The sequence below is a fragment of the Octopus bimaculoides genome, chromosome 6, assembly GCF_046866305.1.
Source record: "Octopus bimaculoides isolate indiv1 chromosome 6, ASM4686630v1, whole genome shotgun sequence".
Lineage (NCBI taxonomy): Eukaryota > Metazoa > Mollusca > Cephalopoda > Octopoda > Octopodidae > Octopus > Octopus bimaculoides.
In genome coordinates, this window is record NC_142933.1 from 42,897,340 (window position 1) to 42,924,796 (window position 27,457).

The 27,457-nt window shown below is 38.6% G+C and overlaps 1 protein-coding gene across 3 annotated transcripts in view; it reads left to right on the top strand.

Annotated features, from left to right (window-relative positions):
- LOC106871488 (ras-related protein Rab-34-like) overlaps positions 1-27,457 on the top strand; it is a 48,685-nt gene that overhangs the window by 4,303 nt on the left and 16,925 nt on the right. For all 3 annotated transcript variants that reach the window (XM_089353804.1, XM_089353805.1, XM_089353806.1), the window contains 5 exons: positions 11,593-11,708; positions 14,944-15,035; positions 16,311-16,376; positions 21,634-21,735; positions 23,102-23,166. In XM_089353804.1, coding sequence (XP_089209930.1) covers positions 11,634-11,708; positions 14,944-15,035; positions 16,311-16,376; positions 21,634-21,735; positions 23,102-23,166 — 400 coding nt within the window. In that variant the 5' untranslated portion in view covers positions 11,593-11,633. The remainder of the gene's footprint in view (positions 1-11,592; positions 11,709-14,943; positions 15,036-16,310; positions 16,377-21,633; positions 21,736-23,101; positions 23,167-27,457) is intronic.

Consider the following 27,457-nt stretch of genomic DNA (forward strand, 5'->3'; position numbering starts at 1 on the left):
ATTGGTGTTGCCTTGGTGGAGGTTTGCACCCTCTGAGTGCTCTTGTTATTATTAAGGTGGCGAGCTAGGAGAAGGATGAGTACGCTGGGCAAAAATCCTAATGGCATTTCATCCGTCTTTACATTCTGAGTTCAAATTTTGCCAAGGTTGACTTTGCTTTCCATCGTTTCAGGGTTGATAAATTAAGTTCCAGTGAAACATTGGGGTTGATGTATTAGACTACTCCCTACCCCAAAATTTCAGACCTTGTGCCTTTAGTACAAAGGTATTTTGTAGTAGTAGCAGTAGTAGTAGTAGTAGTAGTAGTAGTAGTAGTAGTAGTAGTAGTAGTAATAGTAGTAGTAATAGTAATTGGTGAGCTGACAGAGTTCTTAGTATGTTGGAAAAAATATCTTGTAGTATTTCTTCTGGTTCTTTACATTCTGAATTAAAAAATTCACTGAAGCTGAAGTTGTCTTTCATCTGAACAGAGTCAGTATAATAAAAGTACCAGTTCAGTACTGGGGTTGATGTAATGAACTTACCCCACCCGCATTGCCCTAAAAATTGCTGACCTTGAGCCAAAATCAGAAACCATTTTCGATCAGCTGGTTGATTTATTAGAGCACCAGAAAAAAAACAAAAAAACTTTACAACTTTTGTTCCATCACTTTAAATTCTGAGATCAAAGGCAAAGGGTCAATTTTACCTTTCACTTTTTCAAGGTAAATCAGTTAAGTACCAGGTCAGTGTAACCAACTAATCTCTGCCCTTCAAAATTGCTAGCTTAATGCTTAAATAGAAACCATTTAAGGTGATCAGCTTGTAGGATTGTTTAGAGTCATCATCATCATCATCATCGTTTAACATCCGCTTTCCATGCTAGCATGGGTTGGACGATTTGACTGAGGACTGGTGAACCAGATGGCTACACCAGGCTCCAATCTGATTTGGCAAAGTTTCTACAGCTGGATGCCCTTCCTAACACCAACCACTCCGAGAGTGTAGTGGGTGCTTTTACGTGCCACTGGCACGATCGCCAGTCAGGCGGTACTGGCAACGGCCACGCTTGAAATGGTGTATTTTACGTGCCACATTGGTAAAAATGCTTCATGGAATTTTTCCTGGTTCTTTACCTTCTGAGTTCAAATCCTGCCAATCCTATGGGTTGCAGTTTGCTCAAGATTGATCTAAACCAGGGGTACTCAACCATTTTTTTTTTTTATCTATGGACCCCTTTGATTACTATTTTATTCTGGTGAACCCCCATAGCCATTTGATGTTTAAAAACTAGTTTTATAGATTATGCTTTCAAAATTCCTATTTTGTTTTTCACCCTTACATTTACGAAAGGGTGAAACTATGTAAAATATTGAACTATGTATAATGTTGGAGAAAAAAACATAGTTGTTTCTTGCAATACATACCAATACATACATCTAAAGCAAATTTTTTTCAAGGGGTCCTTAAAATACTATTGTGGTTCTCCAATTTACTATTTTGTTATGTGGACCCCAGTTGAGGACCACTGATCTAGACATTAGGTTAAGTGAAAAAAAACAAACCCTCTAGACATTTGTCTTTTACCTGTTACTTATCAGTATTAGGAAATATAAAGTTAGTAGAATTATAGCAATAAGGTGTATGTATATTCCTCATTACTTCATCCAAATCCTCACCTGAATTCAGCAAGTTTACATGTCAGAATACTCTCTAATAAGTGACATTACCTCAGGCAATTGTAGTAGTTTCATCAACTGGCTCTGACAGCACCATAGCCATTAGCTTAATAATAATAATAATGATAATGATAATAATAATGGTTGACCAGACCATCGTTATTTTAAAGTTTACTCTATCAAACTGTCACAAGTTAAATTATATGTTTCATTGTTGATCATGTGTCCTAGTTTCAGTTATTTCTTTTGCCATCACAAATCTCTGAGGTATGTATCTTTATGACAGAGTATATGCTGTTAAAGCGACTCATATATATATATATATATATATATATATATATATATATATATATATATATATATATACTTGGAAATGGATGTGTGGCATACATACATAGATGTAGAACAAGGTTTCGGGCCAAGTGGTAGCTTTGCTTATGGCAAGGGCTGAAGTTTAAATTTGGAAATTAAGGATGGTGTAAATATGTCAGAAACATCAGCCAGAGGTGGATTCATGTGAGTAAAAGTTGTTATTGTTGTTTGGCTCCAGGATCATTGTTCAACCTTCTCAGTATCAGTAATATAATGACAAAATTGAATGTAGTAAACTGGCAAGGATAATGGACCACTAAAGTAGATGCTTTGTAATCTCCTCCTCCTCCTCCTTGTCATTGTCATCATCATCTTAATGTAACATTTGGCTTTCAAGCTGGCATGGATTCCATGGTTTGGCAGAATCTGATTAGTCAGAGGCTCACATCAAGTTCCACTGTCTGTTTTGGCGTGGTTTCTACAGCTGGATGCCCTTCCTAATGCCAACCACTTTAAAGAGTGCACTGGGTACATTTTTCATAACACCAACATGAATGAGGGCAATCTTGTGACTTGCAAGACTTAGGGGCCTAGAATGGGCCATATAACAGAAGGAAAATAGTAGAGATGGGCATTACTTTATAGTGTTTAGTTTTATCCTGTCTCTTCCATTTCTTCCTATTTCTCCTCCTTCTTTCGGTCTCCCGTTTCTTTCTTACATTCCCTTCTCTTTTCTTTTCATTTTCTTAGTCTTTTCCCATCTCTCTCTTACTCTCTGTTGTACTTCCTCCTTCGTTTCTTCTATTTCTCTTTCATTAGAACATTGGACAAAATGCTTTGCAGTTATTGTTCTAACTATCTGATGAGTTTAAATCACACTGAATCCAATCTTGTTTTTATCCTTTCACTGTTAATGAAGAAGTCTCAATTCTGGGCAGTGGATTAATGCAACTATAAGAACAGGCATGATTGTGTGTTTAAGAAGCTAACTTTCTAATCATGTGATTTTGGGTTCAATTCCACTGTGTGACATCTTAGGCAAGTATCTTCCACTATAACTTGGACTAACCAATATCCTGTGAGTGGATTTGGTTGACAGAAACTGAAAAAAGCTCATCATGTGTGTATATGTATCATCATCATCATCATCATCATCATCGTTTAACGTCCGCTTTCCATGCTAGCATGGGTTGGACGATTTGACTGAGGACTGGTGAAACCGGATGGCAACACCAGCCTCCAGTCTGATTTGGCAGAGTTTCTACAGCTGGATGCCCTTCCTAACGCCAACCACTCAGAGAGTGTAGTGGGTGCTTTTACGTGTCACCCGCTCGAAATGGTGTCTTTTATGTGCCACCCGCACAAGCCAGTCCAGAGGCACTGGCAACGATCTCGCTTGAAAATCTTACAGGAGCCAGTCAGGCGGTACTGGCAACGGTCACACTCAAAATGGTGCATCTCATGTGCCACCCGCACAAGAACCAGTCCAGGGGCACTGGCAACGATCTTACTTGGCTTGCCGGGTCTTCTCACGCACAGCACATTTCCAAAGGTCTCGGTCAGTAGTCATCGCCTCGGTGAGGCCCAATGTACGAAGGTCTTGCCTCACCACCTCAGCCCAGGTCTTCCTGGGCCTACCTCTTCCACGGGTTCCCTCAACTGTTAGGGTGTGGCACTTTTTCACGCAGCTATCCTCCTCCATTCTCACCACATGTCCATACCAGCGCAATCGTCTCTCTTGCACGCCACAACTGATGCTTCTAATGTTCAGCTTTTCTCTCAAGATACTTACACTCTGACGGGTATTCACATTGACATTACACATCCAACGGAGCATACTGGCTTCATTCCTTGCGAGCTTACGTATGTCCTCAGCAGTTACAGCCCATGTTTCACTGCCATGTAGCATGGTTGTTCGTACGCATGCGTCATACAGTCTGCCTTTTACTCTGAGTGAGAGTCCCTTTGTCGCCAGCAGGGGTAAGAGCTCTCTAAACTTTGCCCAGGCTATTCTTATTCTAGCAGCTACACTTTCAGTGCACCCACCCCCACTACTAACTTGGTCACCCAGATAGCGGAAGCTATCGACTACCTCTAGTTTTTCACCCTGGAATGAGATAGAAGTTGTTTCCTGTTTGTTTACAGTCTTTATTGCACCTGAACATCTGCCACAAACAAAAACTAACTTGCTAGTTAACCTGCCTTTGATGTTGCTGCACCTCTTATGTGTCCATAGCTTGCACCGGGTACATCTTATAGAGTTACTACCTACTCCTTTTCTACATACTGAGCAGGGCCATCTACCTGAAGGGGTTTGTGTTTTATCTACCTTCCTACTTATTAGGATTTTGGTTTTAGCTAGGTTGACTCTAAGGCCCTTCAATTCTAGACCTTGCTTCCACACCTGAAACTTCTCCTCTAGTTCTGATAGTGACTCCGCAATTAGGGCAAGGTCATCAGTATAGAGGAGCTCCCAGGGGCAACCTGTCTTGAACTCCTCTGTGATTGCCTGGAGGACTATGATAAATAAGAGGGGGCTGAGGACGGAACCTTGGTGGACCCCTACCTCTACCCGGAATTCATTGCTGTACTCATTTCCAACCCTCACCTTACCGGCAGCATCTCTGTACATGGCTCGCACAGCTCTCACTAACCATTCTTCTATCCCAAGTTTCCTCATTGACCACCAGATAAGGGATCGGGGGACCCTGTCAAAGGCTTTCTCCATGTCAACGAAAGCCAGGTACAGAGGTTTATCCTTAGCTAGGTATTTCTCCTGCAACTGTCTCACTAGAAATAAGGCATCAGTAGTGCTTTTACCTGGCACGAACCCAAACTGCATCTCATCTAAATTGATTCGCTCCCTAATTAGTTGGGCTATGACCCTCTCTGTAACTTTCATAACCTGATCTAACAGCTTGATGCCTCTGTAATTATTTGTATCTAAAGCGTCACCTTTACCTTTGTAGCAGTTGACTATGATGCTGCTACACCAGTCATTGGGTATGACTCCTTCGTGTATCACCTGGTTCGTAATACGGGTGACTAGGCTATAGCCAACACTGCCAGATATTTTGAGCATCTCTGCAGTGATTCCTGATGGGCCGGGGGCTTTCCCGGTCTTCATACTCTTAATTGCTTTATCTACCCTGATACTATCAACTCGGATAGCTGGTCCCTCTATTGGGTCGACATACGGCAGGCTCTCTTTCTCCCATTCATTCTCTTTATTAAGCAATCTATCGTAGTGGCATCTCCAGACCTCTTTCTTTGCATCCTCATTTAATGCAAGCGTACCATCATCCATGTGAACACATTTCTCTCCTACAACATCACTATTCTCTCTCCTACACTGTCTTGCAACACGAAATACCTCAAGTCTTTGGTCCTCACGGCGCAGAACATTGGCAAATCTTTCCTTATCTGCTTCCCCTCTGGCTAAATAAACCTGTCGCCTAGCCTCCCTTCTGGCACATTGGTACAATGTATCTATATATACTATTATTGAAAAGTGAAAATGAATGCTCCACACCACATTGATGGATAAATATTCTTTATTTGTGGGTTAATAAAGCTACCAATGGTTTCATGTAAGAAGGACTCTCTTACAATTATCAAGTTTACCATATAGGAATGTTAGTGGAGGTGCATAGCTTAGTAGTTATGAGGTTAGACTCATGATCGTGAGATTGTGGTTTTGCTTCTGGGACAAGGTGGCACATTTTTCTTGAGCAAAACACTTAATTTCATGTTGCTCCAGTCCACTCAGCTGGCAAAAATGAGTAATCCTGCAATGAACTGGCGTCCAATCCAGGTGGTGAATTTATATGCCATGGAAACCAAGAAACTGGTCCTTATGAGTTGGCATGACTTGAGAAGGTGACCTTTACCTTTTTTTTATGGGAATGTTAGTACTCATCTCCATTTGGATGAGAATACATGAAGTTTCACAAGATTGTACAGGATTTTGAGATAAATAAATATATAGCTCATGGAAGTTAACTTATATGAATGCAAGGAAGTCATTACTTTTTCATGATAATTCCTATTGGGTGAGAAAAAAGTTGAGGTTGAGTTATTTGTTCTTGCTATAGGGAGCTATGATGGTGAAGAGATAGCATATCTGGTTGGCCTTTACATCCTAGATGTCCTCAAAAGAGAGCTAAAAGAAGTTGATATAGGGCTTGGAGTGGTACATAACAAAAATGGTCATGATATGGATAAGATAAGGGAAAAATTATGCAAAATATTTAGGCAATTGATCCTAAGAACTACAATTAACGCTGACCTTAAAGAAGTTAATTTCCTAGACATTAATATGGATCATAGTACAGATAAATTTAAATTCTACCATAAATCAAATGAGGATACCTCCTATATTGACAAGGCTCTAACCAACCACTGTTAATAATGAAATAGTCAATAGCATTAGTAGGTGTGTTTCCAACCTATCTGCTGATGAAGCTACTTTCAAAAAGGCTGCCCAATACTACAGCACCACATTAGAAAAGTTCAATTTTAAGAGTAGTTTACTTATATTGAACCAAATGTAGCTAGATCAGAAAGACTCTGACTTTTATCATTTATGATCAGTGGCATAAATACCAGTAATATACTTGTGTAAGTTTCTTTGATTAATCATATTCCTTACAATAACACAGACTCCATATCTGAAAATTCTGTTTGAGAGAGCACGGGAGAGGGAAAGGTAGAGTTTAACAATAGAAAGTACAACTAGCAGTAAAATTACTATATTTAATTTAGAAATTGAATGAATAAATATTCTCTAAAATGTATAGCAAAAGTATCTGCCATCATCATCATTGACGTCACTATTTTTATTGAGTCTCTATGTGAATGCTTAATCTGCTAGAAATATCAGGTCATTAAGAATGAAATATCCAATTTTAAACTGAAAGTTTATTTTACTTTATCTCAACAAAAAGCAATGTAGTTAATCAAAGTATGCACCTAAATTATCAACACAATTTTGCCATTTTATCGGTAGCTTATTTATGAAATCACAAAATGCTGTTTTTGCATCTTCTTCAGATTTGAAGTTTTTTTCTTGCATAAAGTTGTCTAATGCCTGGAGAAGATGATAGTCAGTTGGTGCAAAGTCTGGTGAATATGGTGGATGACAGAGTACTTCCAAGTTCAGTTCCTGTAACTTTAGTAGCATTCTTTGTGCAACATGTGGTCAAGCATTGTTTTGCAAGAGAATTGGCCTATCTCTATTGACCATTCTTGGTTGTTTAATTGCAAGTTCACTCATCATTTCATCCAATTGGTTGATGTATACATCTACTGTAATTGACTTACCAGGTCTCATGAAGCTGTAGTAGATGACGCCAGCACTGGACCACCAAACAGACACCACTAGCTTTTTTTTTGCATTGTGTTTTGGCACTTCGTCTCTATCCAACCACTGTGCAGAATGGTGTTGAACTCATGATTGTAAGATTGTGGTTTCGATTCCTGGACCGAATGATGCATTGTGTTCTTGAGCAAAACACTTCATTTCACATTGTTCTAGTCCACTCAGCTCGTAAAAATGTGTAATCTTGTAGGAGATTGTTGTCATGTGGGGAAATGTATGTGCCAAGGAAACCGGGGAAACTGGGCCTATGAGTCAATATGACTTGAGAAGGAGCTTAATCCTTTTTTTATCCTAAACAAAAGCAAGGATTATCATTATCAACGAGTGTTTCAATTATGCTATCACATATTGGTTTCAAATTCTGGCACAAGGCCAGCAATTTTGGGTGAGTGGGTAAGTCAATTACATTGATCCCAGTGCTCAACTGATACTTATTTTATCAACCCTGAAAGGATGAAATGCAAAGTTGACCTTGGTGAAATTTGAACTCAGAACATAAAGACAGCTGGAATGCTGCTAAGCATTTTACCTGGCATGCTAATGATTCTGCCAGCTCACTGCTCTTTGTTCATTTGTTTAGCGTCAGTTTCCAATGCTAGCATGGGTTGGACGGTTTGACTAGGGACTGGCAAGCTAGTGGGCTACACCAGGCTCCAATCTGATCTGGCAATGTTTCTACAGCTGGATGCCCTTCCTAACGCTAACCACTCTGAGAATGTAGTAGGTGCTTTTTATGTGCCACCGGCACAGGAGCCAGTCGAGACGGTGGGGGAGGGGAGGCTGGCATCAGCCACGTTCAGATGGTGTTTTTTACGTGGCAGCAGCACAGAGAGCCGGTTAAGCAGTTCTGGTAGTGACCCATGCATGAATGGTGTTTATTGCATGCCACCAACACTGATAATGGCCACAACTACAATTTCCATTTGATTGTGATTTGATTTGATTTTGATTTACTTGACTCAATAGGTCTCCTCGAGCACAGAATGTCACCCGACGATTCAAAGGTACCTTTTAAATGGGCTGATTATGCAACACTGGTGTAGGCTATGGGTGTGATCTCACTTTCCTTGCTGGGTTTTCTCAATCACAGCATATCTCCAGAGGTCTCGGGCACAAGGCCATCAATTTTGGAGGAGGTTAGGTTAGTCAATTACATCGACCCCAGTGCTCAGCTGGTACTTATTTTATCAACCCTGAAAGGATGAAGGGCAAAGCTGATCTCGGTGAAATTTGAACTCAGAATGTAACGATGGATGAAATGTCACTAAGCATTTTGCCTATTATGCTACCAATTCTGCCAGCTCGCCACTTTAATTATGCTTTCACTACCATTAACACCTGTTGAAATACTGTAGTCATGTGAACAGGTGTGTCATGAGTGAAAGCTTTTATCATTCGGTGATTTTGGACAAGCATTGTGTTTTCCAGAAACACATCATGTGCTTTCCATGGTCGTTGATAATATGAAGACAATATGTATTGTTGTTTGTCTTGGTATAATTTCCTGTCTGTTACACCACCTAACTTAATTAATTAATTACTATGTCATTAAATTAGGTAACAGGCAGGAATCTCTGCTAGCACAAACTTCAATGGTCTTAAAATAATTAATCTGTCACAAGCCAACACGGGTACATTTACAAGGCTGCTTGACCTGCTAGAAATAACACTCAACTCTCTTTCAAATTATGACCATTTTGGAAAAGGAATGACATATTATATAATGTAGCCTTAAATAATTACTATGTCGTTTAGGTAGGTAACAAGTAGGAATCTCTGCTAGTACAAACAAAATGATTTTAAAATAATTACTTTGTCACAGCCATGTAAAGTACCTTTACATGGCTGCTTGACCTGGTAGAAATAACAGTCAATCTTTTTCAAATTACTCTCAGCCATTTTGAAAAAGGAAGGACACACTATATAATGTATCCTTAGGTCCTAGATATGGAATGGTTGGTAGAAGACTGATGATCATTACAGTAACCTCTTTTGATTGTAGGTCTGCTCAACTAGGATTGACTTGCGGCTAAACTACTACTACTCTGTTTTACTGCTTAATAAAGCAGCAGCAGCAGTAATAGTAGTAGTTGAAAAGTTGAAAACTCTTCAGTGTCAGTTAACTGTTGTGTTTAGCCAAATAAAATCAAACACTAAGGTACAAGCATGGTTGTGTGGTTAAGAAGCTTGCTTTGCAACCATGAGGTTTTGGGTTCAGTTCCACTGTGTGGCACCATGAACAAATATGTCTTCTACTTATAGCCTTGGGCTGACCAATGCCTTGTGATAGAATTCGGTATTTGGAAACTGTGCAGAAGGCTGTCATTTATATCTACTAGAAATAGTAATCAAAACTCCCTTAACCTATGATCTTGAAATAGAAGACTTCAATTCATTTCTTCATCTTTCTATCTTTTTTTTTTTCATTTAGTCAGGAATGAAGGTAGTACTCAATAACCTTTACAGATCCTTCATGTCTAATGGGAGGGAGGGAAGCCTAGTCTGAAACCTAGTCAGAGTGGAGTCGCTAAAGGTGCTGAGGGGATGGCTGGAAGACTGGAAACCTAGTCTGAATGCTTGTAAACAGAGTGGAGTCACTAAAGGCACCCAAAGTGGTGAGGGGGATGGGTGGGAGACAAGTGTTAAACTGGATGACAAATTAAGTTTACTGCTCAAATAGGACAAGGTGGAATTTGAATTGAGAATGCAAAGAACCTGGACAAATACTGCAAAACATCCAGTCTGACATTCTTACATTTCCACTAATCCAGCACCTTGGATTAGTGCTTATTTTATCCCCCCCCCCCACGCAAAAAAAAAAAATGAAAGATAAAAGTTGACCCTAGTACGATTTTAACTCAGAATGCTGAGAGACAGAACAAGTATTATGGGGCATTCAGGCTGATGCCCTAACGACTTTAGATTCACCACCTTGTATCGTTAAAGTAGTGAACCATGGACAGCTTGGTCTCCACTCTTCCTCTGCCAACTCTCGTCACCTCCTCCTTCCTGAATTACTTCTATGTCTCTCATCTCTCTCTCCATTCTGATATTTACCATCAACCACACTTCTATCCTTGCTCATTACTCACTACATCCTCCTCTAGACCATCTGTCATTTTCTTTTCATGCTCATATGAAATAACCCACCCTTTCCTTCCCGCTGATCTTGTGTCTGTATTCTGCCTCACACTCTCTTTTTTGTACTTTGAGCATATTCTCTAGTATTCTGTCATTTATCTTGCTTCCAGCTACTCTCTCTCAGTTGTATATATTGTAGGATAGCCATGTATCTCCTCTATAGTAAGGCACTAGTACTTATTCCTCTATTATACTTTAGCTGCCTACACCTGGCATAAAGCCATCTCTTCTTCTCTCAAATACAATCCCACTCAGGTGCCGGATCTTTCTCTTTTCTTTTCCTTTCTTTGTTTCACAAGTTAGTTGACCTCACAAGTGCTGATGTCTTTGGCACTGGCAAGGGCATCCAGCTGTAGAAACCATGACAAAGCCAACATTGGAGCCCAACACTGCCTTGTGGCTCATCAGATTGTGTCAAATTGTCCAACCCATCCCAGCATGGAAAATGGACATTAAATGATGATGATGTACAAAGCTATACATTTGGAGAAGGGACTCCTTGATCAGTTATGTTGTACTTCTATCTAACTGGCCCTTTATTTTATTGACCTCAGAAGAAAAAAAAAAAAAATCAACAGCAGCAGGAGTTGGATACAGAATGTAAAACGTTGTTACTAAATACTACAAGGCACTGAGTCCAACATTCCACTGAATCTGCTATCTGCTGTTCATCATCATCATCATCGTTTAACGTCCGCTTTCCATGCTAGCATGGGTTGGACGATTTGACTGAGGACTGGTGAACCAGATGGCTACACCAGGCTCCAATCTGATTTGGCAGAGTTTCTACAGCTGGATGTCCTTCCTAACGCCAACCACTCCGAGAGTGTAGTGGGTGCTTTTACGTGCCACCGGCACGAAGGCCAGTCAGGCGGGTACTGGCAACGGCCACGCTCGAAATGGTGTATTTTATGTGCCACATGCACAAGAGCCAGTCCAGGGACACTGGCAACGATCTCGCTCGAATGTCTTTTCACGTGCCACCAGCACAAGTGCCAGGAAGGCGACGTTGGTAACGATCACGCTCAAATGGTGCTATTTACGTGCCACGAGCTCCATAATAATAAAAGTTTTGTAATAAAGTATTGTTTCACATTTTAGGTGATACTAGTGATAACAGTTCCTGCTGTAGTTGAATAACCATGCCTCACAACAACGTTAGGATCTTGATCACTCCGAATGCAGCAAAAGACAGAGTCATCAGCAAATTTCCACCTGTAAGTTAACTTTTTGATTTTCTTTTTGTTTTTCACAGATTTATTTCATTTTTACACATATGTGGTGCTACATAAAAAAAGCACTGATGCTGGTGCCACATAAAAAGCACTGGTCCTTATCTATCTTCTATACTATATATAAAACAGAGATGTGTGTGTAATCGCTTTTCACATGAAATCGACTTCACCAAATGCTTCCATACTTGTGATGCATGAATAATTTGACCTCGGATAAATGTTAGGCTCTTCATTTGATTTTTTAAATTTATATAAAACAGAAATGTGTGTGTAATCGCTTTTCACGTGAAATCGACTTCACCAAATGCTTCCATACTTGTGATGCATGAATAATTTAACCTCGGATAAATGTTAGGCTCTTCATTTGATTTTTTTAATTAAAAATAAATAATATTGCTTTATATTTAAGATTCACTTCTTTAAAAGGTTCCTCAATGTCAACTTCCGGTATTGACGTAACAACAGCAAAAAGCTTCACTCTCTATTTTGTGTGTGTGTTCGTGTGTATGAGAGAGAGAGAGAGAGAGAGAGAGTAAATACTACATACACACCGCTCTCTCACTCTGTCTCACACACATACACACGCACACACATACCCCTTGACTCACTCACACTCTGTCTCTTACAAACACACACATACATAAATGTATACAAACATATTTACAAAGACACATGTGTGTATGCGCGCGCGTGTGTGTTTGTAAGAGACAGAGTGTGAGTGAGTCAAGGGCTGTGTTGTCATATGCATACATCCAAAGATGTATGTATATTTATGCATGTACGTATACATGACAACAAACCTCTCTCTCTCACTCACACTCTGTCTCTTACAAACACACACATACATAAATGTATACAAACATATTTACAAAGACACACATGTGTATGCGCATGCACGTGTGTGCGTGGGGGGTTCCACAATCGCCATTTATTTCAATTACTCTTGTGAGGATATTCACGTAAATCATTTTTTTCATTTAATCCCCATTTTAATTTTCGTAAAAGTTTCCAAGTACCAATGAGGCTTTTTGGCACATCTTCAATTTTCCCCATTCATGAGAGGCGCCCAGCCATCATTCATCTGAGAGTCCATCTACAGAATGTCCTCAAATTTCTATACAGCATATTTTGCCTTTTTTTTCTTCAAGTATATAAGCAACAATTTCATTCCCGAGCAACGCCTGGTGCCTCTGCTAGTGCTATATAAAAAGCACTGGTGCTGGTGTTACATAAAAGCACTGGTGCTGGTGCTACATAAAAAGCACTGGTGCTGGTGCCATGTAAAAAGCACTGGTGATGGTGTCATAAAAAGCACTGATGCGAGTCACATAAAAAGTACTAGTGATGGTGCCGCATAAAAAGCGCTGGTGATGGTGCTGCATAAAGAGCACTGGTGCTGGTGCCTCATAAAAAGCATTGGTGCTCGTACCATGTAAAAAGCATTGGTGATGGTTCCATGTAAAAGGCACCCAATACACTCTATATAGTGGTTGGCATTAGGAAGGGCCTCCAGCTGTAGAAACCAAGCCAAAACAGACTATGGAACCTGATATGGCCCCCAGCCTTACCAGCTCTTGCCAAGCTGTCCAACCCATGCCAGCATGGAAAACGGACATTAAGTGATGATGATGATAATGATGAGATGGTCATTGTTCTATGTTTAATTGTATGTGTGAGACAGTTGCTATATCATGCCTGTATGTGTGAGATGGTTGTACTGTGTTTAAATGTGTGAAATCATTGTTATACCATAACTATTATACTATGCTTGGATGTTTGATATGGATGTTATACCATACTTGTACCATGTTTGTATGTGTGAGATGATTATTATAGCATGCTTGTATGTGTGAGACGATTGTTATACATTTGTATGCAACTGGACACAATTTCTGATTCCTCTACAACTTTACTTAGTCTTGGAAAGAAAGACCATGTGCATAGCCTTTGCAGAATCCCTTATATTGGTCAATACAGTTGATGTTCACCTTATACTACTTTGGTTCTGTGTTTATCAGAAAACGTATGGACATAGGAGAAGTTGCAGTGACATATTTTGTAATAGGCGCAGGAGTGGCTGTTGTGGTAAGCAGCTTGCTTACCAACAACATGGTTCTGGGTTCAGTCCCACTGCGTGACACGTTGGGCAAGTGTCTTCTACTATAACCTCGGGCCGACCAAAGCCTTGTGAGTGGATCTGGTATACGGAAACTGAGAGAAACCCGTCGTATATATGTATATATATATATATATATATATATATATATATATATATATATATATATATATATATACATATATATATGTATGTGTGTGTATATGTTTGTGTGTCTGTGTTTGTGCCCCCAACATCGCTTGACAACCGATGCTGGTGTATTTACGTCCCCGTAACTTAGCGGTTCGGCAAAAGACACCGATAGAATAAGTACTAGGCTTCCAAAGAATAAGTCCTGGGGTCGATTTGCTCGACTAAAGGCGGTGCTCCAGCATGGCCACAGTCAAATGACTGAAACAAGTAAAAGAGAATAGTAGAAGTGTTGAGGAGGATATTGCTAAAAGCTCTGATGACGAAGATATTGGTTGCTATGATGCTAAGGATATCCCTGGTGGCTGCGATGAGGGTGACGTTGGTGACAATGTTGCTGCTGTTTCTGCTGCTGCTGCTGCTGGTTGATATGAAGATAAAAATATCATGAGCTCTAATAATATTGATCATTATGATGTTGAAGTTATCACTAGTTGCTATGATGCCATAGATATTGCTGGTGGTATGACATTGATAATGATAATGATGATATTGCTGTTAATATTGGTTTGTAATTTTGACACAAGACCAGCGATTTTGGGGCAGTGAGGTAAGTCAATTAGATCAACCCCAGTGCTCAACTGGTACTTACTTTATCGACCCTGAAAGGATGAAAGGCAAAGTCAAGTGAAATACGACTAAGCATTTCTGCCAACTCACCACCTTGTTATTGCTGTTAATATTGGCAACAAGTGTGTTGAAGATATTTCTGACTGTTATGATGATGACAGTGAAGATATCAGTCGTTAGCTGTAATGATATGGGTATTGATAGTAGTTGTGCATGGTGATAAGAATACTTCTGGTAACTGTGATGCTAGTAATCTCATAACCAATTAAGAAATGATAAAGCTGTCGTTCAGATTCTCTTCTCTTATAAAATGTTTTTTTTTTTATTCTTGTATTTTTCTAGGCTTTCCATCCTGATGGTACACCATACCATCAAACGAACTTTCACCCCAAAGTAAAGAATGCTTGTTTGGAGAACAAAACTGGTCGTGTTAGGTAACTAATTGTTCCGTGTAAATTGATCTAAATTTTCTGAGGTTTTATTCTAAATCAGGGGTTCTCAACTGTGTTCCATATGGCTCCTAAGGGTCCACAGAAGAGTTTTGGAGGGTCTATGCAGCAAAACAGTAAATTGGGTCCACAGTAGTATTGAAAGGGTAAATGATAAAAATGATCTTGCTTTAGATGTATGTATTGCAAGAAACAGCTAGGTTTCTTTCTCTAACATTTTACGTAAATCAACCTACACAAGTTAATGTGTGAAAAGCAAAATAGGAATTTTGAAAGAAGTTTCTATAAAACTAGTTTTTAAACATTGAATGACCTTGGGGGTCCGCCAGAACAAAATAGTAATCAAAGGGATCACTAGACAAAAAAATGGTTGTGAACCCCTGCTCTAAATAATCTAACTGGTTTAACTCTTTTGTCACTACTGTATATCTTTTGATATACACTTTGTTCAATTAATTATTTAAAATAATGAAAGAGTTAGGTGCAAGGCAGCAAACTGGCAGAATTGTTACCATGCTGGACAAAATGCTTAGTGGCATTTCTTGTGGCTTTTGCATTCTCAGTTCAGATTGGTTGACCAAAGTCAACTTTGCCTTTCATTCTTTTGGGTCAGTAAAATAAGTACCAGTCATGTACTGGTTTCTTTGCTTTTGTATCCTGGACATCAGTGTTTTGAAACTGACCTATTTTCAGACAGATTCAGCGCTGAGTTGCTGGGACTGAATTGAGAATCATGTGGTTGAGAAGCAAGCTTCTTATTACACAGAACACTTCTATGTCTATATATCTGTGTGTGTGTGTGTATATATATATATATATATATATATATATATATATAGTGTGTGTGTGTGTGTATGTATGTATTTGTATACTTTTTTTATTTATAATTATTGATGAAAAAACTGTGAAGCTGGTACTTTCAGACAAAAGTGCCTTGTGTGATATTTCTTCCACCCAAGTTGCACTGCTAGTCTCCTGTTACTCTCACCATCATAGGATGCAGTGATTGGCCTGTTAGAAACCTATAACCCACAACACCTATGTTCACAAAATGTGATATAAAAAATAAAATCTACAATATAATAATATATTATAGTTAGTTATGTAGACCATCACTTTCAGTACAAAAATTGCTGTCCTGTCTAATGAAACAAAATCAATAATAATAGTAATCCCTAGAAATGTCTCTTATTAATCGAACAATTTTCTTGATGTTTATTTTTATCAAATATATCATATTTTTTCTTCTTCCAATGAAAGTCTTCGCATCTCAAAAGCCGTGATTGTTGGAGATATTTCAATTGGTAAAACAAGTATGGTGAATAGGTAGGTTGGTATTTTATTTATTTTTTTTATAAATCAGTCTATGACCTTGCTTAAGGTCATAGATAGATTCAGTGTGAGTCTGTAATATACAAGGTGTTCATAAATTATCTTTACTACTTCCACAGTTTATTGTATTGTTATCGTCTATATGTTTTGCATGCAACCAATAGGGCTCATGTGGAAGTGTTCTGATGTTTCTAATAAAGGTTTGTTTGCCAATAAACTCTGCTTAGTTATCCTTATTTTTCGTTTTTTTTTTCTCAGAATTTTTGAATTGTAAAGGTAATTTATGGACACTGTACTTTATTGCTGTTTATATGTTTTATCACCATTTATGTGACCTTGTGTAGCAAACGTACTTTACTAATACTTATATGACCTTGTTTATAGACAAGGTTATATACTTGTAGTATGTGTCTGTAATAATGAAGACATGTAGCTTAGTGGTTAGGAATGTTGTATTCATAATTGCAAGATCATAGTTTCCATCCCCAGACTGGTGGTGTGTTGTGTTCTTGAGTATAATCATTTTATGTTGCTCCAGTTCATTCAGCTACATATAGGGCACCCTGTGACAGACTTGTAACGGTTATAAGATTGAACGATGAAGATAATTTTTTATAAGAAAATATTTATTTTTGCCGTTACATTCTGTTGCCTTACCACGACGGGTAGGCCAGTGCAATAGCATATAAAACATGCAAGGTTAGGGATTTAGGCCTGTATCTGTATGTACCCTTTTCATAGCAGTAATTGTATAGAGGCAGAGATGGTAGGGTTATAATGTGGGCGACATTGCCTGACAGTGGCTGACAGTAAAGTTATTTCTCCCTCTGCCAAGTTGTAGCTGATCAGCCAGGCATCATTCTCCATGAGATGTCAAATGACCACTGGTCACTAGAAAGAGAAAGAGGAAGTTTCCTTGGAGTGTCCTGTTTATATAGCCATGAAGCAGGGCAGTGAGTGCAAAGGATTTAGCTTGTTTATCTCTATTCTAGATGGAGTAGAAGAGGTCAGAAAAGGGTCAAGTGATTTTAAATTCTCAATCGCAGGATAAACTACCCCTATTTTGCAGAAAAAACTGTAGGTGGTTAGCTGTGGACTAAGAACTCACATCTCCGTGATTACGCGTCACGATGTTCAACCGATTGAGCTAAACACCCCTACTACAAATTCCTCTGCAAATTTAAGATGTATAGAAATCTCGCTTTATGAGACGCTATCATATGTTAAATTCAAATTACGACAAACGTAAACAAACCTCAGAGCATCGTGACGCGTAATCACGGAGATGTGAGTTCGAGTCCACAGCTAACCACCTACACTTTTTTCTGCAAAATAGGGGTAGTTTATCCTGTTCAGGCTATATTATTAGCATTATCCTGCGATTGAGAATTTAAAATTACTTCTTTAACTTTCCAATAACAGTCATATTTAAACCCTTTTGTTACCATATTTTTCTTGAAATAGACTTCTTTGTTTCAGTTGATTTGGAAAAGATAATGAAGAATATAGTAAAATAACTTACTCATTTTTAAACAAACGTTTGGAACATTATTTAGCATGAAATTTTTATAGAAAATACTTTAATTTAGATCACTTTAAAGCAAGAAATTTGCACCAGAGAACTAGGGCAGTCTTGAACTATCGTTAAAGAGTTAGTCTGGTTCCCTCTGTGTTTGTAGTAGGTGCCCCATTAGTTGCAATATCTTTACAGTTTGTGAAGGTGTGTGGTTGAGTGGTTGGGGTATTCGGCTCATGATCGTAAGGTCACGTGTTCAGTGCTGGCAGCATGTTGTGTCCTTGAGCAAGACACTTTATTTCACAATGCTCTAGTCCACTCAGCTTGTTAAAAATGTGTAGTATTTGTATTTCAAAGGGCCAGCCTTGTCACACTCTGTGTCACACTGAATCTCCTTGAGAATTATGTTAAGGGTACACATGTTTATTGAGTGTTCAGCCACTTGCACGTTAATTTCATGAGCAGGCTGTTCCATTGATTGAATCAACTGGAACCCTCATCGTCATACCTGATGGAGTGCCAGTTAGTTACAGTTCACTGAAGCTAGACAATTCAGCTTGTTTATAGGTGTCTCTCATTGTATGTATCTCATTTCAAATACTTATATATGGCAAATTGATTGATTGATTCATTGATTGATTGAGGTATTTTAAAGTTCTCTTTTACTCTTTTACTTGTTTCAGTCATTTGACTGTGGCCATGCTGGAGCACCGCCTTTAGTCGAGCAAATCGACCCCAGGACTTATTCTTTGGATGCCTAGTACTTATTCTATCGGACTCTTTTGCCGAACCGCTAAGTTACGGGGACGTAAACACACCACCATCAGTTGTCAAGCGATGTTGGGGGGACAAACACAGACACACATACACAGACATACATATATATATATATATATATATATATATATGCACATATATACGATGGGCTTCTTTCAGTTTCCGTCTACCAAATCCACTGACAAGGCTTTGGTTGGCCCGAGACTATAGTAGAAGACACTTGCCCAAGGTGCCACGCAGTGCGAATGAACCCGGAACCATGTGGTTGGTAAGCAAGCTACTTACCACACAGCCACTCGCAGCATAAATTATTTTTGAGGTAACATATACTTAGAGAAATTTGTGCTTCTATATAACATCACAGTTTTTTTATTCTACTTAACTTTGTCGCTTTCATTATCTTTCCCATGGCATGTGGAACTGTGGCAGCTAGAACCTCTGCTTATTAAATTAGAATTGATTGATGTAAGAAGAAGAAAGGCTAAAGATAATAATATGAAGTGGATTATGAAATAGAAAGGTTTCAAGTTTGTTGTTGGTGATTTCATCAAAGTATTTTTGATTTTTAGATCAATCCATTTCTTGTCAATATTGAAAAAAACAAACAATAAATAAATGAAAAAAAAAAAACTACTGAAAAACAAAACATAAAATCAACATTTAGAACTATGATCTGATTTCTTGAGATATCTCATCAACGATAATTATCTCTCAATCATTGCCTTTAAACAATACTTAAGTTAGTGTTAACCTATTCAATGAACGAAGCAATTAAAAAATTGATATGAAATGATTATGCAGAGAAGGAAAATAATCAATATTAATCAATAACTAATATTATTTTAATTATTTCATCATTGCATAATTATTTCTAATTAGCTTCTTAATACTCTCTTCATTAAATATGTTAACAGTAAACTGAACTATTGTTTTTCACCCATGCCAATGTCGTCTCCTTCATTGGACACATAACTCGGCTTGCGAAGACCTGTTGGGGCAAGCGAAAGCGAAATTGTGATGGCACCTGTGCCCAGCGTCGCCTTCCTGGCACGTGTAAAGACATTCGAGCGAGATCGTTGCCAATGCCGCTGGACTGGCTCCTGTGCAGGTGGCATGTAAAATACACCATTTTGAGCGTGGCTGTTGCCAGTACCGCCTGACTGGCCTTCGTGCCGGTGGCACGTAAAAGCACCCACTACACTCTCGGAGTGGTTGGCGTTAGGAAGGGCATCCAGCTGTAGAAACTCTGCCAAATCAGATTGGAGCCTGGTGTAGCCATCTGGTTCACCAGTCCTCAGTCAAATCGTCCAACCCATGCTAGCATGGAAAGCGGACGTTAAACGATGATGATGATGATGATGATAGTGTCTCTGAGTTTTGGCATTAATCCTTCAAATGTAATGCTTATTTATTCACATCGTTTTGAATTAATTATGCATTGTCTTGTAGCTTCGAGATTTTGATGGTATGACTGTTTATTTTTAGAATGTTATTGTATGCTCAAAGTGTGAGATGCTGGATCTGGCCAGTTTTAACATAAAACATGAAGAATATTTAGGCTGGCTGTGGCTGGTGTAAATGTTAAAAGGTGAAACAGTCTGTTGATTCTGTGACCCACTCTCACTCTTGGGCAAGTGTCTCTTACCATAGTTTCTAGTTGACCAATACTTTGTGATTGAAATTTGGTGGATGGAATCATCATGGATGGTCTCTTGTCAGTGGGACAAATCCTGTTGTTGGGTGGCAGACATAATTAGTCTCTTGGTTTAACACCATCATCTGGCCCTTAGGGGTCTTCAACAGTGTCCAGTCTGCTGCAAGCATTCTGGCCAAGTATCTGGTCTGAGAATAACCTCCTAACTTTCCTCTACTATTGTTGGAGACCCTATAAAAGATTGAAGGGTTCTGTCTTTTCTCCTTTAAATAAGTCATCTCAGAAGAAAGAGCAAAGCAAAACAATAATACTGACCAATACTAATGACTTATTATTTTATTCTAACCCAGTGTGCTCAAGATTTTGCCAGCTCACTGCCTTAATAATAATAATAATAATAATAATGATTTCTTTTATTGGCCACAAGGGCCCAAGATACGGAGGACAATATCGAAGGACGAGTTACAGCACACAAAAAGAAAAATTACAAAAATTTGTTTTTGTCATTACTTCAGATGTAATAATAATGATAAAGATCATCATCATCATCATCTTTGTTTAACGTCCGCTTTCCATGCTAGCATGGGTCGGACAATTTGACTGAAGACTGGTGAACTGGATGACTGCACCAAGCTCCAATCTGATCTGGCAGAGTTTCTACAATTGGATGCCCTTCCTAATGCCAACCACTCTGAGAGTGTAGTGGCTGCTTTTACGTGCTACTGGCATGAGGGCCAGTCACACGGTACTGGCAATGGCCATGCTCAAAATGGTGTATTTTACGTGCCACCTGCACAGGAGCCAGTCCAGCGGCACAAATTGCCAAAGATGATAATAATAAATGCTAGCATGGAAGGTGGACGTTAAACGATGAATAATAATAATAACAACAACAACAATAATCAGGAATTATCATTTATTCTCACCAGTTTCCTACATAGTATTATACAGGAAATGCCATTCATTTTGTATGTTGTGTTTCTTTGTGGAAATAAAATGGTTGAGTGATTAAAGTGTTGTACTGCTTTCTCATGGATTATGAATTCATTCATATTTGCTACAGGTGTTTCTATTATGGAAGATACTAAATTCTAATTCTGTCATTCTCCATAGTTTAACTGTTGTGAACATAACAACCAAACAGTTTTCTGGGTAACTTTTCTTCAGTGTACTGTCATTCCGCCCCTGGTGCTGGTGGTAGTGGCTAAAATTGTTTTATCTGAATGACATTAACTTTTGTTCTGTTTAAAAAAAAATTAACACTAAACAGGTGTTTCAATAACTTGTTTCTGTTCTTCCTGCAGGTTCTGTCATAATATATTTGACCGAGATTATAAAGCTACCATTGGAGTAGATTTTGAAGTGGAAAAGTTTTCCATCCTGTCAGCACCTTTTACTCTTCAATTGTAAGTAAAACATTTAACATCACCAATATTTCAAACTCAGTAATGGATGTCGCCAGTATGGCAGTACAAAAGATAAATTGCAGTTAGAATAATACAGGCCAGTGGTTGGTAGAATTTGTAGAGTAGCTAATTAAATACTTTGTGTTATATAGTTATGTTACTTTATAAACTGAGTTCAAATCTCACCTAAGTCATCATTACCTTCTGAGTTGTGGTGATTTGCTGTACTTGAGATGATGCATCAAGCTAAGCAAAATCGCTGTCATTCATACATACAGGCTTGTTCTTTACAGGTGCTGATGCCACATAAAATGCACTTGTGCTGGTGTTGCATCCATGCTGGTGGCACATAAAAAGCACCGAGCACACTCTGTAAAGTGGTTGGCATTAGGAAAGGCATCCAGCCATAGAAACCATGCCAAGACAGACAATTGTAGTCTGGACAACTGCCAAGCTGTCCAGCGCCTGTCAAATTGTCCAACCTATGTCAATATGGAACACAGACATTAAATGATGATGATGATGATGATTCCCACTGTAGATGAGATTTAGTTGAAAAGTACTGCACCCTGCAGAAAAACAGTAATACATTGGTATTACCCCTCTCTTTCTTTTCTTCAAGAAAGGCAGAATCACCATTGCTCTTTTCAAAATATATAATCTTCAAATGCCATCTTGTTTTGTTCTTCAGCAGTTTCTATATTATAAACCAATTTCGTAATTAAGTATTTAAAAATATCTTAACTCTTTAGCATTTAAACTGACCATAGCTGGCCCCGAATATTCTGCTTGTTTTATGTTCAAACTGATCAAATCTAGCCTCTCATCCTACACTGTAAATCGTTAACCTACAAGACAATACATGATTAATTCAAAACAATATGAATAAATAAGTTTTATATTTGATAGAATAATCTGATGCTAAAGGATTAAATAATTCCATATCTTTTATTAAGTACAAGTAATTTTTATTTGCCTGTCATGGTACTTAAATGAGAATGAGATGTAAGGTGACAATGTTTTTGAGATTCCGGTTCGAATGACATGAGTGTTTTTGTTTCACTTTTGACACGTAATACTTAAATAGTGGAGGAGATATGATGTTGCTGTGGGCTGGAAGAATGCAAGAAGTAAAAAATTTTTTTTGACTAAAACACAACCGGGACCCTAAGTAAGGCATGTGTAAAATTTGAATGAAATTGGTTGTGTAGTTCTGGAGTTTTAGGGATTCACACAGACACAGACACACACACACACACACACACACACACACACACACACACACACACACATACATACTTTCTCAATTTTATATATATATAGATTGTTGTGACCGTTTATTTATTTACATATATATTTATTTTAGATGGGACACAGCTGGTCAAGAACGGTTCAAGTGTATTGCTGCTTCTTATTACCGTGGAGCTAATTGTAAGTTTTGTTATTCTATCAGTTGCATTGAGATATGATAGTTACGAGGTCTGAAAACATTTTGTTGTTTAAGAGACATGTTGAAAGGAGAGGGTGGATCAGACCCTTCAACCATGACTACAAGTGAGATGTGCATGAAAGAAGTATTGGGAAGTAAGTGACATGCTAATAAGGTTAGGATGTCACAGAAACCAAACAAAAAGGTGTTCTACCTGTGTAAAAAGTGCTATGATTCTTAGGAGTTAGAAAAGAGTAATGAATATGGAGCAGTAGAGAAGGCTGGAAAGAAGGGACACAGGACAGATTCAATAGATGAGTGGACTATAGTTTAGAGAGAGGAAGACAATGAATTGTAGAGCATGTTGGAAATAGAGCCAGTGATGGATGCTGGGAAGAGAAATTGGATGAAATAGCTGGATCATGTGCTGAGGATTAATGAAAGTGGTTGGATGATAAGAATGATGGAAATTTATGTGAAAGCATGATGAAGAATGAGAAGATAAAAAAAGACATAGTTAAAGATTCTGGAGAAGTAAATGAAGGCAAGGGATGTAGGGTATTGTGCAAAACTGAGAAAACTTTCATTGGGATCCAGAAAGTTCACCCCTTCTGTAGAAGGAAAAATGGTTTCAAAATGCTTGTTTTGTTGTTTAAGAGACTTGTTGAAGGGAGAGGGTGGATCAGACCCTCTCCTTTCAACTGCACGTATGTGATTACAGCTCTAATCTACTGGTTATATGGTTGTAAGTCCAGATCTTACAACAGTCTTTTGGTTGTATTGTTGGGCAAGGTTTACAACTGAACCAATCTGGCTGACAAATGGTTCCAGAAAAATTGGCTCCACAATAACGACTTAAAAAAAAACACTCACCACCACCACAATCAATAATAATAATGATAATGATTTCAAATTTCAGCACAAGGCCAGCAAAATTTGGGTGAGGGGTAAGTCGATTGCATCAACCCCAGTGCTCAGCTGGTACTTATTTTATCGACCCTGAAAGGATGAAAGGCAAAGTCAACCTTAGCAGAATTTGAACTTAGAACATGAGGATGGATGAAATATTGCTAAGCATTTTGCCTGGCATGCTAACAATTCTGCCAGCTTGTCACTTTCAAATTTTGGCACAAGGCCAGAAATTCCAGAGAAGGGATAAATTGATTACATCAACCTCAGTGCTCAACTGGTACATATTTTATCGTCTCTGAAAGTCAACTTTGGCGGATTTTGAACTTAGAACGTGAGGATGGATGAAATGCCACTAAGTTTTGTCCAGAGTGCTAATGCTTCTACCAGTTCACTGCCATAATAATAATAATAATAATAATAATAATAATAATAATAATAATAATAATAATAATGCCCTGATGCAGTACCAGACAGTGGCTCATGGCTTTTGATCTTAACTGATTGGAAATGTTATCATGAAGATGGGCTACAGCAAATATTCTGCTCAATACCACAACTCTGCTTGTCAGTTGCTTGGCCTTAACCAGTTGAGCATGTCACTTAGTGACTGATGATATGTGCATCTCTGATCATGAGCAGAAGTAGTGGAGGAGCATCATAGCTATGTGTTGAGGGGAATTCTTTGGGGTTTGAATAATTCACCTTTGGAAACACAGGTGTTTTGCTCAACATCCTTAAACAAACCTTATTCAGGGACCTTTTGAGTAGGATGGGCTATTCGACCTGAAGAAAATTCTAACTGGGCCCCATCTGCGAGGTCATGCGCTGTTTATCTTGATATGAGATCACCATGTTGCACACATATGGTTGTGATGCATGTGCCTGGTGTACCTTTATCAGACGGGTAGTCATGATGGGTATAATGGGCTTCGTATATTTTACCCCAGTGTCACTTTGATGGCACGCACTGCTCTTTCTATTCCTTTCTAGTAAAGGCACAAGGCCTGAAATTTTGTTGTGGGGGACTAGTCAATTATATAGACCCCAGTGTTTCACTGGGACTTAATTTATGAACTCTGAAAGGTAAAATCAACCTCAGCAGATTTTGAACTTAGAACATCAGGACAGATGAAATGCCCCTAAGCATTTTGCCCAGCATGCTAATGATTCTGTCATCTCACTGCCTTAATAATAATAATAATAATAATCCTTTCTATTGTAAGTATAAAGCCTGAAATTTGGGGGAGGGGATAGTCAATTGCATCGACCTCAGTATACAACTGGTACTTAATTTATCGACCCCAAAAGGATGAAAGGCAAAGTCAACCTCTGCAGATTTTGAACTTAGAACATGAGGATGGATGAAATGCTGCCGAGCATTTGCCTAACATGTTAATGATTCTGTCAGCTTGTTGCTTTAATAATAATAATAATAATGGGCTGTGCGTGAGAAGACCCGGCAAGCCAAGTAAGATCGTTGCCAGTGCCCCTGGACTGGTTCTTGTGCGGGTGGCACATGAGATGCACCATTTTGAGCGTGGCCGTTGCCAGTACCGCCTGACTGGCTCCTGTAGGATTTTCGAGCGAGATCGTTGCCAGTGCCCCTGGACTGGCTTGTGCGGGTGGCACATAAAAGACACCATTTCGAGCGTGGCCGTTTTCGTGCGGGTGACACGTAAAAGCACCCACTACACTCTCTGAGTGGTTGGCGTTAGGAAGGGCATCCAGCTGTAGAAACTCTGCCAAATCAGACTGGAGCCTGGTGTTGCCATCCGGTTTCACCAGTCCTCAGTCAAATCGTCCAACCCATGCTAGCATGGAAAGCGGACGTTAAACGATGATGATGATGATGATGAATAATAATGAGGAGATATGAGGTTTTGGGTGCTTGGTACCAACATACACCGGAAAAGGTAATGGATGAAAAAGGGAAGGCAAAAATCCTCTGGGACTTTGACTTCCAGACAGACAGACAAGTTATCAGAGCACTGAAGGCCGGATATAGTAACCTTTAGGAGGGACAAACAAGAGCACCTAATAATTGATGTGGCAGTGCCAGGAGATCAACATATCATCATGAAAGAAAGAGAAAAAAGGTTGATAAATATGGAGAGCTGAGAATTGAGATTGCTAAGATGTGGCAGCTACGAGAGTCAAACATAAAGTTTATCCCTATTGTTATTGGAGCATTGGGTTCAATACCACCCAATCTGAAAAAAACATCTGAAAACTTTAGAAATACCCAACAATCCAGGTGTATTGCAAAAGTTGGCATTACTTGGAACTACACACATATTATGTAAAGTACTGTCTGTCTGAGGTCCTTGTTATGACTTGTCCAACAGTACAAACCCCTGGTAGACACAATATCTTCAATCAACAACCTCATTGATATTGTATACTGTGCGACATCTATAATAATAATAATAATAATAATATCTACTTTTTCATGGTTGTGTGACGTCTGTAATAATAATAATAGACGTCACACAACCATGAAAAAATAGATATTATTATTATTATTATTATTATTTTATGTTTGACTTTTGCTTTGCATTTGTACAAGTTGGATCCAAGTCTCACCCAGAGACCTCAAGAGACAACAAGTTAGAAGTTCATGTAGATGTTATGCCTAGGGTACCATATATTTGGATTTGTACATATTGTTGTTCTAGAGAATGTTTAAGAAACTATAAGAAAATTATGTGTTTGTTTTAAAATTTGAGATCACACAGACAGTATTTTACGTAGGATATGGGCAGTTCCCATGAGCACTATCTTTTGAACTTCAGCCATTTTGGGGTTTCCTGGTATCTGAGCTAGGTAGTAATCAGCCCGTTTCGCTGTCATTTCCAGTGCACCTATGACAATAGGTATTGTTTGTTTTTTTATTATTATTATTATTATTATTATTATTATTATTATAATAATAATAATAATAATAATAATAATAATAAAAAAAAAAAAATAAAAACATCTACTTTTTCATGGTTGCATGGTTCAGAAGAGAGCAGTATTCCAATTCCAGTTTCAGCAGTATTTTTCTATGGTTGAATGCCCTTCCTGTCACCAAGCTCCTCCTCCTCCACCCTGTTTCCATTTGGGGTAATATCCTTCCACTCTGTCGAACAACAAACAGCCTAAACAGGCATATGAAGTGGAAACAAATGACATTGAAACAAGCCCATTCTTTACAAAAGTCATGCAATATGTAAAGACATGTCAAAAGACCCAGACAATATGCTTAGCTTCATTTCATGTCTTTACAGCCTGAGTTCAAATTCTGCTGAGGCTGACTTTGCTTTGAGGAAGTAAGTACCAGTTGAGCACTATGGTTAACGTAATTGACTAAACCCCTCCCCACAAATTTCAGGCCTGCCA